Source organism: Sycon ciliatum, chromosome 12 (assembly GCF_964019385.1).
Source record: "Sycon ciliatum chromosome 12, ocSycCili1.1, whole genome shotgun sequence".
Taxonomy (NCBI): Eukaryota; Metazoa; Porifera; class Calcarea; order Leucosolenida; family Sycettidae; genus Sycon; species Sycon ciliatum.
Genome location: NC_088654.1, coordinates 502961 through 518327, shown reverse-complemented (window position 1 = coordinate 518327; position 15367 = coordinate 502961). Strand labels below are relative to the sequence as shown.

Below are 15367 nucleotides of genomic sequence, written 5' to 3'. Positions count from 1 at the left end.
ACCTGGAATTCGAACCCGCACTATCGCGCCCTACATGAATTCCCCCATACACTTCGCATTCATACCCATTCTTCCAAGTTGCTTCACGTTATGATCTTGCATTTGAAAGCCCTATTAATTTTGAATATGCATTGTGGCCAGCCGTCTTTGATGGTACGGTACGGTAGGGATAGGTACGGGACAGGTACGATCGAGGGTAATACGACACCGTCTCCCGTACCGTACCATCAAACACAGCTGGCCACATACAGCTGCCCACAATATTCAAATAGGGCTTTCAAACGCAAGATCATAACGTGAAGCAACTTGGAAGAATGGGTATGAATGCGAAGTGTATGGGGGAATGGATGTAGGGCGATAGTGCGGTTTCGAATCCCAGGATATGCCTGAAAAATAGGAGAATTGAAAATTTTATAACATCCCTATGATTTTTGCCGTCAGATACGGGATAGCGCCAGGCGTGACACAGACAAACAAACAAACAAACAAAGACATAAACAAATACCAAATTAAAGCTGTGTGGACCCTGGCTAGCGCCAGACGTTACTGAAGTAACGTCTTCTGCATAGCTACGTGAATGAAACGAGAGAGCTTGGAAGCTCAGGGCCCTACGCTATGCTTTTTTGCTTGCTCATCATGCATGTGATGTGCCAAAGATGTGTGAACCCTGGCTAGCGCCAAACGATACTGAAGTCACGTCTGTTGCATTACTACCGGGTTAATATTTTTTGTTTATTTTTAATTTTTAATTTTTTTGTGTCACGCCCCGCGCTATCCCGTATTTGTCCCGTGCCGTACCATCAAAGGCAGCTGGCCACAACATTTTTTGTTTGTTTGTGCCATCGGCATGCCTGGCGCTATCCCGTACCTGTCTCGTTTCTGCCAATCACGGGCGTTCTGGAGTCGACGGGATGTCTGTCCTGACGTTTCCTGTGAACGGTAGGCATATGCGGATAATGCCGGAAGAAAAATTGGCAAATTCGGTACTTTTTTGGTAAGTTTCATGCATCATGTTTGGTATGTGGATAAAGAAATGGAGCAGAATTCGAGGAATTGCCCGCCATAGGTTTGTATGGTTCTGCCAATTTCACTGCTTTTCGAGCAGAATCTGCCACCTTTTCGAGCATTATCTGCACACCCCTAGTGACCGGCGCTGACTCTGCCGATCACGGGCGTTCTGGAGTCGACGCGATGTCTGTCCTGCCGTTTCCTGTGACCGGCGCTGACTCTGCCGATCACGAATGTTCTGGAGTCGACGGGATCTCTCTTCCGACGTTTCCTGTTACCGGCGCTGACTCTGCCGATCACGGACGTTATGGAGTCGACGGGATCTCTTTTCCGACGTTTCCTGTGACTGGCGCTGACCCGCCCGTTCAGAATTATTTTGGAGAAGACGGGATCTCTCTTCCAAAGGTTGTTTTTGCTGACGCATCCTGTCACCTATTCGGCAACTAACGTCCATTCTAATTGCATTTCCTCGTCTCCCTACTTCGTATTTCTTTCCAGAAAATCTCCCTATACAGCAGGGAGTTGTTTACATAATACGACTCCCTGCTATACATCTATATACGTTATAATTATTATGCTAACGGCCTACATGCGATTCCCGGGCTGGTCGACAGGCGGCCCAGCCAGCCTGCTAGTAGGATCTCGGCCTCGCACACAAATCCACACAAAATGTTACTGCACTGAATGCATTCCCCCGATACACTTCGCATATATACTCATTCTCTTGATTGTACCGTAATCTTGATGGTACGGGTCAGGTACGGGATAGCGCCAGGCATGCCGATGGCACAAACAAACCAAAATATTGTGGCCAGCTGTCTTGGCTGGTACAGTACGGTACGGTACGGGACAGATACGGGATAGCGCCAGGCGTGACACAAACAAACAAACAAACAAACACCAAATTAAAGCTGTGTGGACCCTGGCTAGCGCCAGACGTTACTGAAGTAACGTCTTCTGCATAGCTACGGGAATAAAACAAATTGACCTGAGCGGAAGGCGCAGAGTTTGTAGAGTTTCGTTCTCCTCCACATCTGTCAGAGACGAGGTATTATCAAGAGGGCTCACTGTCGACGGAGCTCAATTAGTACTGTAAGTTGGTGATGGAGCTGTAGTCTCTGTGCATATCTTTGACGTGGCGGACGATACTCCGCTGTCGGCCATTACATCGGCGATGGAGAAGTTTGGAACCACCGTTGGTCTCCCAAAGCGGGAAGAAAAGTCTGTGGATGGCTGTACGCTCACGACTGGCACTGTATTTGTAAATGTTGTACCCAAGTCCACCGTACCGTCTACAATCGTGCTGCCTGGCTCCGGTCAAAAACTTCGCGTTTGGCACAGGGGTCAAGTTCCCACGTGCTTCAAGTGTGGCTCCCGTACGCACCTCGCGAAGGACTGTGGCCAGCACAAGAACAACTCTGCATCTGCCGGCAACTCCACGCTGTACTCTCGGATCCACAAGGCTGGTTCAAGGTCGAATACAGGTCAGGTCATGGACCCTGAGCGTGAAGTTCATGATAGTTCAACTGCTGCCTCAGAGATGACTACATGTACAGATGGAGCTGCTGGACAGTCTGCAGTTCAGGGCGGAGTGCAAACATGTCAAACCACTGACATGCTTTCACAGACACTGCATCAGGAACGCAGTGTGACCAGGACGCCAATGCAGGAGGGCAACAGATTTTTCAGTGGCAGAGGGAAGGCACCTCATCAGTCACCTGACACTGACAAAGATGGATTCACCATGGCGTCAGGGAAGCATACATTCCCAGCAACTCCTCGGGCTGACAAACTCGGCAATGCTTTCTCCACTGCAGCTGAAAGTGATGAAGTTTCAGGTGCTGAGGATACCGATAATAGTGGCGCACAGGTCACAATCAACGGAATAACATGTGAGTGCTAACTTGAAAACAGTACCATATTTCGACAACCTCTGCTCCTCAAGCCCTAGTTCCTCTCAATCCGAACGCTACACCATTCCAACCCACTGTTACAAGAACGGTGCTTGCACCGTCGGAGCAAGATTTGACCATTGCATTCCTCAACATTTGTAATCTGCGCTACAAAGTACATGAACTGTCGGACCATGTGCATTCGATGGACTGGGACATTGTCGGTGTGGCCGAGACTTGGCTCACCAACACAGTAGCTAACAATGAGATAGAAATATCTGGATACAGCCTTGTCAGGCTGGATCGAGCCGGCCGTCCTGGTGGAGGTGTGTGCCTGTATTACAGGTCTACACTTCCTGTCACCGTACAACCAGATTTGAAGGTGGACGGTATTGAAGCCGTGTGGATCAGTCTGCACCACTCCAAACAGCGGCACCTTTTTGCGTGTATGTATCGCCCCCCTGCTGAATCAATTCATTATTGGGACAGATTTGAGCAGGCTCTTCACCAGGCAGCAGTGGTATCACCATCTGTCACCATGCTTGGTGACTTCAACATTAAAGTTAGCTCAGCTGTAACACCTCAGCTCCACCGTCTCAATGATGCAATTCACTCTTTCGGTTTGAGAAATTTAGTTTCTGCCCCAACCCGAATAACCCGAAGGTGTCCCGTCGGCACAACACTGGACCTGATCCTCATCAGTAGCCCTGCTACAGTCTCCTGCAGTGTCGTACCCTGTACTCTGAGTGATCACTCGGCCGTACATGCCAGACTGGACCTCGCGCTACCGTCCGCTAAGCATCAACACTCCTCGCAACGCCGGGGAACCAGTTTAACCCGCAACATGCGCACCATAAACCTTCCAGAATTTCGGGATGAGCTTGCCAATGCCAACCTGAGCGTGTTCCAATCGACTTCCTCCACTGATGAGATGTGGAGCACTTGGCACACTAAATTCATGCGTGCTCTTGACAGACATGCCCCTCTCAAATCCACCAGCAGGAAGGCGAGCTCATATCCCCCGTGGTCTGACAGGGAATTGTACCAACTCCAGTGTCGCAAGAAAAGGCTACATCGCCAGTGGCTTCAGAAGAAGGACAGCACCCATCTCTACTCGGCATTCAGGCGTGCCCGTGCGGCTGCCAGATATGCCTATCGTAGGAAACGCAATGAGTATTTCCAAATCCAATGTGCTGAACATAGTCGCAATCCACGCAAACTGTGGCATATCATTAACATTGTAACATCTCGAACTCGCCAACGTATTGAGCCAACGTGTGATGTGGAGGATGTCGCCACAGCCTTCAGTAAAGTTGTGACTGATAATGATAGACCCCCTGTGCTCACCATGCCACAGGGTCCATCACGCCCCACAGCGTTATCAGCTTTCCAGTATGTCCGAAACAACTCTGTTTATCGTCTCCTGAGAGGCATCAATGCAGCCAAGGCCACAGGCAGTGACAGCATCCCAGGAGTACTTCTGAAGTGCTGTGCTGATATCATTGCTCTGTCTGTTGCTGCTCTCTTCAATGCCTCACTATCCCGTGGTACAGTACCCTCTGCCTTCAAGCTTGCACACGTATCACCGCTATATAAAGCTGGTGACCCTGCAGTTCCCACTCACTTCCGTCCCATTTCCTTTCTCCCAATCCTGTCCAAGCTATTAGAGAAGCTGGTGCAGAAGGAACGTGTATCAGTCATGAACATCACGGAGTCACTTCCCTCCACTCAGTTTGCATTTCGCAGCGGCCATTCCACTGAGGATGCACTAGCTCTCATCACCAACCGTATCCTTACTGCCCGGGACAAACGAATGTACACAGGTGTCTGCTTACTGGACATGTCCAAAGCATTCGATAAAATTAGACATCACCAACTAATTCTCGACCTCTTCAATGTTGGTGTCACGGCCACAGCCCTGCGGTGGTTCATTTCTTACCTCTCCGAACGGACCCAGCGTGTGTGTATCGGACCATCACGCAGCACTATCACTCTCTGCACCTGCGGAGTGCCACAGGGATCTGTGCTCGGCCCCATTTTGTTCAACATATACACTCGGGAAATACCCTATGTTGCTGGACAAGCTTTGTCTTTGCAGTGTGCAGATGACATTAGTCTCACTTGCAGCAAACCGACTAAGTCTGAAGTGTCTGCAAGTCTGTCTGCGTCAGCTTCAGCTATTACTAACTGGCTAAACGACCGTGGCTTGATCCTGAATGCTTCCAAAAGCCAGGTGATCTCCATTTCCAGGAACCTACCTGAGAAGCATACTCCACTCTCAGTGAACTGTAACGGGACCCTGCTGCCTCTTGTGGAGTCTGCCAGGTACCTTGGCGTAACATTTGATAGCAACATGTCTTGGGATGACCACGTAACCCGCTGTGCAAACCGTGTATCATGAAAGATCGGAGTCCTGTGGAGGATGCGGCGTTGCCTCAGCACACAGGGTCGGATAACTTATTTCCAGTCCATCATAATGCCCGATCTTCTATATGGATCAAATGCATTTTCAACATCTCTGGCAGCCAGGCACTGTCATCGACTACAGGTTCCGCAAAACCGTGGTGCCTGTGTAGTGTTCGGACGCCCGCCATGGACATCCGCACATGACCTACTGGAGCGCCTCTCACTGTATCGGGTAACCGAAGTGTACAAGCAGAAGCTGGCATTCCTTGCATGGCGCTGCCGTTACGGCCAAGCAAGTCCTGAGCTTCAGGTTCTCTTGCTGCCATCTTGTGGCCGGTCCACGCGCCTGGACTCCAGCATGGGTCTCTGCCTGCCACCCGCCCGCAGCAACTCTGGAAAGGGGACATTGGCCTTCCAGGGTGCGCTATGTTGGAACAACCTGCCAAGCAGTATTCGCTCCATCTCTGTTCCTCGTCAGTTCTGTGCTGCCGCAGTCCTGTTTCTTCTGTTGAGTTCGAAACAGGACGACTGACGACACATTATCCAGACATTACAACGGGAACAGGTAGGTTGGGGAACGACATTTATTATAGACGACGAGACAAGAGACCAAGACGAACGAAACGACTACATTGAAGAGTGAGAAAGAGATCAAGTCTGAACGGCAAGATAAAGGGCCTGGGTAGCTATGGCAAATATGGGCGCGCAAGTAGCTACCCAGGCCAACGGAGCAAAAGGAGACAAAAGGTGCGTACGCAAGTGCATGCAGGCCAGCTAGAAAAGGTACGGGAGGAGGTACCTAACATACCACCCCTCCATGAAAAAAATCCCGCGTCCTCGCGGAGAGAAAAAAAAGAGAGAAAAAGATTTAAAAAAAAATGACTGGAGAAAACACACACACACACACAACGCACGGGCCTCACAAAAGTGTTTACTAAAAAATGCACTACAGATCATTACAACCGTCAACGTTCCTGTACTACTCATACTATAGTGTGTACATTGCCAATAACAACGGGCCCAAACGCCCCTTCAAAACATGGCACAAAAAAATAACTATTGGAGTTCGACGAGGGACTTGAATTGTATTCTGATGACTAGTATTTTGCACGGCTAATAGAGCCTAGTTACACTTTAAATTATACGACACAAATAAGAGAGCGTGGCTCACCATGATCGGACCCCTAATATTAATGAAGGACACCCGCGCACACACACTACAAAAAAAATCACGAAAATATAATTGACGAAGAAGGAACGCATACAAAAAAAAGAAAGAGAGAAAGGTAGCTGACCTGCATGGCTTGAACGACACGAGGTTGATATAGACGAGACGAGGTTGGCGTAGGAGAGACGAGACTGACATGGACGAGACGAGGTTGACATAGACGATCTCAGGGTCGTGGGTCGATCAATAATCGGGCGCAAATGTTGAGTTCGAAACAGGACGACTGACGACACATTATCCAGACATTACAACGGGAACAGGTAGGTTGGGGAACGACATTTATTATAGACGACGAGACAAGAGACCAAGACAAACGAAACGGCTACATTGAAGAGTGAGAAAGAGATCAAGTCTGAACGGCAAGATAAAGGGCCTGGGTAGCTATGGCAAATATGGGCGCGCAAGTAGCTACCCAGGCCAACGGAACAAAAGGAGACAAAAGGTGCGTACGCAAGTGCATGCAGGCCAGCTAGAAAAGGTACGGGAGGAGGTACCTAACACTTCTATGAACTGAGAACATTGCAAAGCAGTTGTATGTGTGGCTGTCAATGTACATGTGTGTGTATGTGTGTATTGATGTGTAGGTGTGGGTATGTACATGTACATGTGTGTGTATGTGTATGTGTGTGTATATGTGTGTGTGTGTGTTTGTGTGTGTGGGTGTGGGTGTGGGTGTGTGGATGTGTGGATGTGTGGGTGTGTGGATGTGTGGGCGTACATGTAGATGTGCAATGCTTCGATCTCTCTCTCTTCTCTTCTCTTCTCTCTTCCTGTCGGGGTCTCCCGCTTCTGGGCCGGCATGGCCCATGCTTCATGCGTGCTTGTTCCTGGTGTTGTTATGTCTACTGTGTCCTGCCACTACCCCGGCTTTGGCCGTGACCACGATGTGTCTCCCCATTTTCTACTTCATCCTTTCCTTTGCCTTTTTGCTAAAAGCTTTCTTCTCGCCGTGACCACGATTTTTCTTCTTCTTCTCCATTATTCTTTTTCTTTCCTTCCTTTCTCTTCTTCCTTTGCTGAGAGCCTTCTGTTCCCATATTCTCTTTTCATCTCTGTCCCCATTCCTGGGTTATTTGGACTTCATTCGCTTCCTTGTCATTGGACATGTTCAGTCCGTTCGGTTTGCGAATTCAAATAAACACAACCAATCAACCAACCAACCAACCAATCTGCGGAAAGACCTGTTTCGTCCTTTGTGGACTCATCAGCGCTGCACAGAGGAAATGAGGCCAAAACTGATGGCAATGAAAAATATTTTTTTCAAGGCCCTATTTAATCCAGGCCAGAACGTACCTTGCCAGAGTGCTCAACTGCTACAAGAGCAGGAGCGAAATACTCAATCTGCGGACAGACCTGTTCCAGACCTGTTTCGTCCTTTGTGGATTTATCAGAGCAGAACAGCTAAAATGAGGCCGAACCTGATAGCAATGAAAAATATATTTGGCAAAGCTCTATTTAAAGCCCTACTTAAACCAGGCCCGAACATTTATTTATTTATTTTATTTATTTATTGCAGCATCTCATAGCACAGTGAGAACGCCGGCCAATACAAAGAGAGAGGGTGTTAGCCAACCACGGCAAGGAAGGGAGAAGGGGAGGAGAAGAAAAAAGGAACCGGCATGGATAAGTAGTGATTGCAACAAAATGAGAAACGCAAAATCAAAGTCAAGGCGCGACAAGGCTCTTAAAAAGGCGGAGGGAAGAAAGGTCCTTAGCTTCTTTGGGAAGTGCCAGCCACGCAGAGTACGCAGTGAAAAGGGGAGAGTGAAGTAGAAAGGAGGACTTGGGTTTCGGAAGGGAAAGGGAATTTCTCGTGCTACGGGAAGAAAACCAGTTGAAACAGTGGAGGTGAGGTGGACACAGATTGAGTTTGAGAGAATGGATAAGGGTGACAAGATGTGAATTATGTCTCTTAGACAAAGGGGTAGTGAGAGCAAGGGCATAAAGGGTGGAAGATGGGAGCATGCGGGGTTTCCGGAGGAGGATTTTTAGAACTTTTTTGCGCTGAATTTCGAGCTTTTCAGCACGGGTTGTGGAAATTCCAGCCCAAGCAGTATCTTCATAATCAAAAATGGGGCGTATGTAAGCTGAGTAAAAGAGGAGTTTACAAGAGATTGGGAGATGGTAACAATGAGAAGAGAGGATTCCTAAAGATGAACTTGATCGTTTACATATGTAATCGATGTGGGGGCCCCATGAAAGATTAGAGCCAATGAAAATGCCAAGATGCTTATGGCTGGAGACTATGTCTATAGGCTGGGGGAAAGTGGGATGGAGGAGGGGCGGGACATCAGGCTGAGAAGGAAAGAGCATGATTTTAGTTTTAGACAGATTGGGCGATAACCGCCAAGACGACATCCAGGAAATTACTCTTTGAATCCCGTTAGCTAGGTTACTCATCAGGCCAGTGATGTTAGGAGATGCCCGTAGGAGCGTTGTGTCGTCTGCGAATAGTGATGTGCCCGGGGCAGCTGCGGGCAGATCATTGACGTATAAGATAAAAAGAAGGGGGCCGAGGATGGAACCCTGGGGAACTCCGGATAGTACTGTTGTAGAGTTGGTGGACAAGCCGTTGATTATTCACTCTCATTGTAATATCAAAAAGTATTCTTTCTAGACCAAAGAGTGGTATATTTGATAACATTTAATAACGATAGAAATTTTTACGATACTTCTCCAGACGTTTCGTTGTTCTGAACAACATCGTCAGTGGATAAAGAAACTTCTTTATCCACTGACGATGTTGTTCAGAACAACGAAACGTCTGGAGAAGTATCGTAAAAATTTCTATCGTTATTAAATGTTATCAAATATACCACTCTTTGGTCTAGAAAGAATACTTTTTGATAGTACTGTTGTGTCGGCTGAGGACGTCCCATGTACCGTGACGTACATACCTTGCCGGAGTGCTCAAACTGACAAGTCCGTGAGCTCTGCATAATGAAAACGGCATAACCGAGATACATAATTAATTTGGGGTAGAGGTTAGTTTTGGTATTCATCTCCATGGTCACCGAACACATGGATGACATCCACTGACGTATGAGGCCCTACAAGAAAATGTTCTCCTACAGGCATTATCCCTCATTCCATGTTGCCTTATTTCCTATGCTCCCAGTATATTGGGGTCCTTTTGGACCCCAGGATCGTTTTGGCTGGTATTTTGCAACTTGCAAATTATCCCGGCAAACTTCAGAGCTGTCAACAAATGCAGTTTGGTCAAAGCATTGGTCTATGGGAAGGTAACACAGCACAAAAGTTATATAAAATGGAGAGTTTGCAAGAATACCGAACAATATATTCCTGGGTTGCAAAAGGACCCCAATACACTGGTAACGTAGTAAAAAAAGTTAACATGGAATGAGGGTTTAACTACACTGTTAAGCTTGGACTCGGAATTTCTGAGAAAACAACAATGGAGGCGTGAATTGGTCTTCAAGCTGATTCTTTTTTGGGTTTTCTGATCGTGTACAAGGATGTTCATCGTGCATTATTCTTATTTCGGACACTCCAGTAAAACTCGACAAATCTTGTCTTGGTGACTGATTGACTTTTATGCTGCACAATGTGTCTACAAAGTCTTTTTTGTTTTGAATTGTCTTTCAAAGATAACGCATTCATCAAGATTTCAATTTGGACTGCTATTCGACCACTCTCTAACCCTCTGACTCTCTGACCCAAGCAGGAGTTTAGCGAGATAAACATGAGTTAACCAGCAAATTGTTTCTAGTATCGTGATGTCCTTTTCATGGGAACACACCTTTTTTTCTTTTTTCATATCAGGCCACATTAGATGAAATGATTTGCCAAGCTAATAAATATGGAGGTAAAGACACACCTAGCAATATGGCGGTAAACACACGCCACGCTCTCTAAGCTGCAAAGTTCTGACACAGAGCTCTCCTTCTCACCACCACCACCATCAGTTTGCACCTGGCGCCTGGTCGATGCATGGTTGGCGGTATCCGACAAAGCAGGCTGTCCTGCACTGGTTGTAAGTAAATACACAGCCACTTGGAAATAGAATACTGAGGCGAGGCTGTCATAGAAAGGATGGGACGTACTGGACATGTGGGCTTGTGTATTTTTGGTAAGCAATATAGCATAGGCCGGAGCGTGTCTGTCGGTTTTATGCGATCAACTAATCCACCATCCAAGCCCATTATTGAAAGACCAAGACGATCAACAGCCAACTACAACAGAAACTACGCGCTCAACGGACAAGGGCGTAAGGAGGGACGTGAGAGCAGGGTGACGGCCGAGTCCCGTTCAATTGACCATGTCAGGCGGGATAACAGAGAGAGCGCAGAGGAAGCAGATGATGGGACGGACGGTGAAGGGAGCAATGAGTCGTATACAAAAACTTCGTGACGTTTTTTCAACGGTGTTTTTGAGCAAGAAGGCTGTCATCGACAACCCACATTCATGTTGAGGTAGGTTTGGTTGATCTCAAACAAATAATTCTCCACAGAAGCCATGCGTGTGAGGACGTTGCCGACAGGAACTCACGAGTCAAATGACAAAAAACTAACACTTACTTGCTCGAAACTGACACCGTGACGAAGTGGAGCTCGCGGCTGGAACACGGAGTCACGGGGCACTCGCTGCCCTGAAACTGGCCAGGCTCGGACTAGTATACTTGCAGTGCGCGGCCCCATACGCAGCGTGAGAACATAAAAATCGGTTCCGCTCGCATGGCAAGATGAAACATTTCAGTCGTCGTGCAACCAGCGCAGACTCCGGATCGGAATGTTGACGACCTGGCTTTCTTCGCCTCTCTCCACTCCAGTCAGACGTCTCCGTTGTCGAGTAGGGGAATCGCAGGGACCTCGTCGAAGCCGTTGTAGAATGCTGGGAGGATTCTCCTGCCGAGAAAATGAAAAGCGCGTGGATGTGCTTGAGCGCTTCGTTTCACGGCATAATGGAGGTCGCGGGTTGGAACGACTGAATAGTCGACACCGATTCGTACACAGCTCTGGAAATAAAGAGTACGTAGCCAAAGTCCCGCGTCAGATCATTATTGCAGTTGAAAAGAATCTGAACGAAATGCGAGCGGAAGGAGCGACTGTTGGTAATGCGGAGTCAGGGTCGTCAGGTGACAATGACAGGAGCAACGAAGACTCTGAATAAACTCAATCTCAATCGTCTGATTTGCTTTTTTCTTTGTATATAGCTTGTAAATAGGTTAGACAATGCCACAAGTGTTATTCGAAGTCAAACGGAACAATTCCAGAGCTATGCCCAGCCTTCAAAAAAAGTCACGAAGTTTTTGTATACGGAGGAAGTAGAATTATCAATAATATCCATGAATCTCCCAAGTTGGAAGGCCGTTGTTTAGCGCTATCCAGCAGTGAATGTATAAGAACTCCTTTTCAGTCTAGTGCTACCTTGTTCTCGTCTGACTGTTATAGCGTGGGCTCCATTACTGGGCAGTGAAAAATAATCCGACGCCACTCCAGCTCGTCCTTCTTGATGCGATAGCTAAATTGTTATCTCCTCGACGAATGTTTTTGTCTTACTCACTTATCATTCCCAAATGGGTTCAAGCCTGCCCACTTTCTGTCTTGCCTGGGTCAAAAGACGTCACAGCTCTGCAGTTGTTTTGTCGGAGATGAAGAATGGTTTCCCCAGGCATGTGAGTCTTTCTACAACGTCAGCCACTTCCCCATTGCAGGGTACATACAGGTTGCATGTAGGGTTCATAGAGTTTTCATAATGAATTAGCAGGGTGTCACTAACTCAAGCTGTCATGTACTTTGATGTCGTGTTCAGGTTTATCCAAAACAACAACCTACCTGTGGATCAACTTTGCAGAGCGTTTCCTCAAGGTCCACCTCAGATAACCAACTTTCAAGCAGACTCTGTAGAATATATAAAGAGTAAGTGTTCTGTTGTCACATGGGACATTCAAAGCAGTAATAGAGTTCTTAAGGTTGACTTTGTTTATTGCTGGCTTTTGTTTTGGATATACAGGTTGGTGCAAAAGTGTTGATCCCCCCATGCATACCCCTAAAGTGTGCTGCAACATGCACGGACTACGTACTGTAAGGAAAACCCCTGTTGCCATGGACAAAATGGACCCTGACCCTGAGTCATCAAGATAATGTTCCATGGAAAGAATAGAATACTTGTGCCGCAGGATCCAGCACACAGCATCATCGAGAACATTGAACAAAGCCGGTGAGGAGCGCATCCCAAATGGGAGGACCTTATCAACGTGATAATGACCCTGCCACACCATGCCATACCATGCCACACCCTGCCACACCATGCCACACCATGCCATACCATGCCACACCCTGCCACACCCTGCCACACCATGCCACACCCTGCCACACCCTGCCACACCATGCCACACCCTGCCACACCCTGCCACACCATGCCACACCCTGACACGCCATGCCACACCATGCCACACCCTGCCACACCATGCCACGCCATGCCACACCATGCCACACCCTGCCACACCCTGCCACACCATGCCACACCCTGCCACACCATGACACACCATGCCACACCATGCCATACCCTGCCACACCCTGCCACACCATGCCACACCCTGCCACACCCTGCCACACCCTGCCACACCATGCCACACCCTTCCACACCCTGCCACACCATGCCACACCATGCCACACCATGCCACACCCTGCCACACCCTGCCACACCATGCCACACCCTGCCACACCCTGCCACACCATGCCACACCCTGCCACACCCTGCCACACCATGTCACACCCTGACACACCATGCCACACCATGCCACACCCTGCCACACCATGCCACGCCATGCCACACCATGCCACACCCTGCCACACCATGCCACACCCTGCCACACCATGACACACCATGCCACACCATGCCACACCCTGCCACACCCTGCCACACCATGCCACACCCTGCCACACCCTGCCACACCCTGCCACACCATGCCACACCCTTCCACACCCTGCCACACCATGCCACACCATGCCACACCCTGCCACACCATGCCACACCATGCCACACCCTGCCACACCATGCCACACCCTGCCACACCCTGCCACACCATGCCACACCCTGCCACACCATGCCACACCCTGCCACACCCTGCCACACCATGCAACACCATGCCACACCATGCCACACCATGCCACACCATGCCACACCCTGCCACACCATGTTACACCCTGCCACACCATGCCACACCATGCCACACCCTGCCACACCATGCCACACCATGCCACACCCTGCCACACCCTGCTACACCATGCCACACCATGCCCAGCATGTGCCAATCATAAGGATTGACCGGAATATTGCGAAACGCGTGATGAATATCCACTTTAAACATTAGATAACCTTTCCCTGACGAATCACATGCCGAACGATGTCGTCCACGGTTATATGCATAAGGCGGAAGCGGTCAGCTGGAATACAGTCATTAATGCTGTGGCCCGCAGGAGCAGACAAATGCACAATAAGCCGGTGGCCACCTGACTTCTTGGGGACAACACCAATACCAGCGGAACGAAATGGAACACAGGGAGGCCGGAAGAACGGACCAGCGGAATGGCCACGAGCACATTCTTTGGCCAAGTACTCACTCACAATATCAGGATTGTCATAGAAGGAACAAGGTTAGAGTAACGAGGGAAGAGCGCGGACCAGTACAACCAATCTGGAAGCCATGACGCAGGCCATTGAGGAGTGTTGCCACGAAATCCCTGTCAGGATGCGACTGGAGCTCATCCGCCAGGGAGGCGACATGGACAGGAGTACATGGGCGATGCTCAGACAAGGGAGAAGCCGAAGGCACGCTACGTGGACTTGCTGGCAACGCCGGAGGCAGTACATTGGCTGCATGGATGGTCTCCCGCGCCACAAGAGGAGCACACATGACGAAATCGCCAGGAGCGAAAATTACACCGTCCACGGTTGAACGCATCACAAGCCCTAGCAGCCGACTGTGGCTGCCGGCCACGTGGGCTAGACAAGCAGGAGGCAGCGAGGTGACCGGGCCTGTGGCAAGCAGAGAAAATAGGTAGGGACTGGCCTGTAAAACAACGAGCATACAAGTCCATGTCGGTCTTGTTCCAGAGGACCTCCGAACACCGAGAGGCTCTCTGGCGGAACTGGGTGTCGTAATCGGCCACCGTAGCCCACTGGAATTTCTTAGCCGACTGGAGAATAATGAGCTGGTAACCCAGCAGCTCGGAGGACTTCGACGGTTGCTGATCGGCAACGATACAACAATAAATCGTCCAAGCCTCCAGCCAGGACTGGAGCGAGGCGATCCTGAGCCGTGACGATGAGGACGCCGTCATAACTAAATCGCCGTCCTCTTCGGACACGCGAATCCGTTTAGGATGAGGCTCAGCAGTGGGGGTCGACGCAATGACCAGGGGCAACAAACAGCTCAAATCTATAAAGTCCCCACGCAACACTTTCGCGATCTGAGCCAATGCCGCATGGCTATAAACATCGACAGAACGAGAGGGCTTACCAGACTTTGGCAGGTGAGGACGAGCCGAAGTCGAAGCCCCAGGCGCGGTGAGATCAGACGAGGTGACGGAGCTCGCGGCTGGTGCTGGTGGAGACAACGACGCTGTTGCGCCCGACACGCCAGGGGCAGATTGAGAAACTGGAGGCCGGCGAACCGCGGGAGCGAAACTAGCAGGTAAGGCGGGAACGGGCTCCTCCTGAACGCCTACTGCCGATGAATCCAACAAGGAGACAGCTGGCTCTGGCTCTGCCAGAACGGGCGGAGTAGCAGAGACGGGAGCCGGGTCCGCAACGCCAACTGGGTCAACAGCTAGTTGAGGCAGCACCGCGGAAAGGGACGACGTGATAA

The 15367-nt window shown here is 49.5% G+C and overlaps 1 protein-coding gene across 1 annotated transcript in view; it reads left to right on the top strand.

Moving 5' to 3' along the window:
- LOC135828787 (leucine-rich repeat-containing protein 15-like) overlaps nt 1-15367 on the top strand; it is a 220229-nt gene that overhangs the window by 180633 nt on the left and 24229 nt on the right. Inside the window, exon 15 of the mRNA XM_065341220.1 lies at nt 12307-12413. Coding sequence (XP_065197292.1) covers nt 12307-12413 — 107 coding nt within the window. The remainder of the gene's footprint in view (nt 1-12306; nt 12414-15367) is intronic.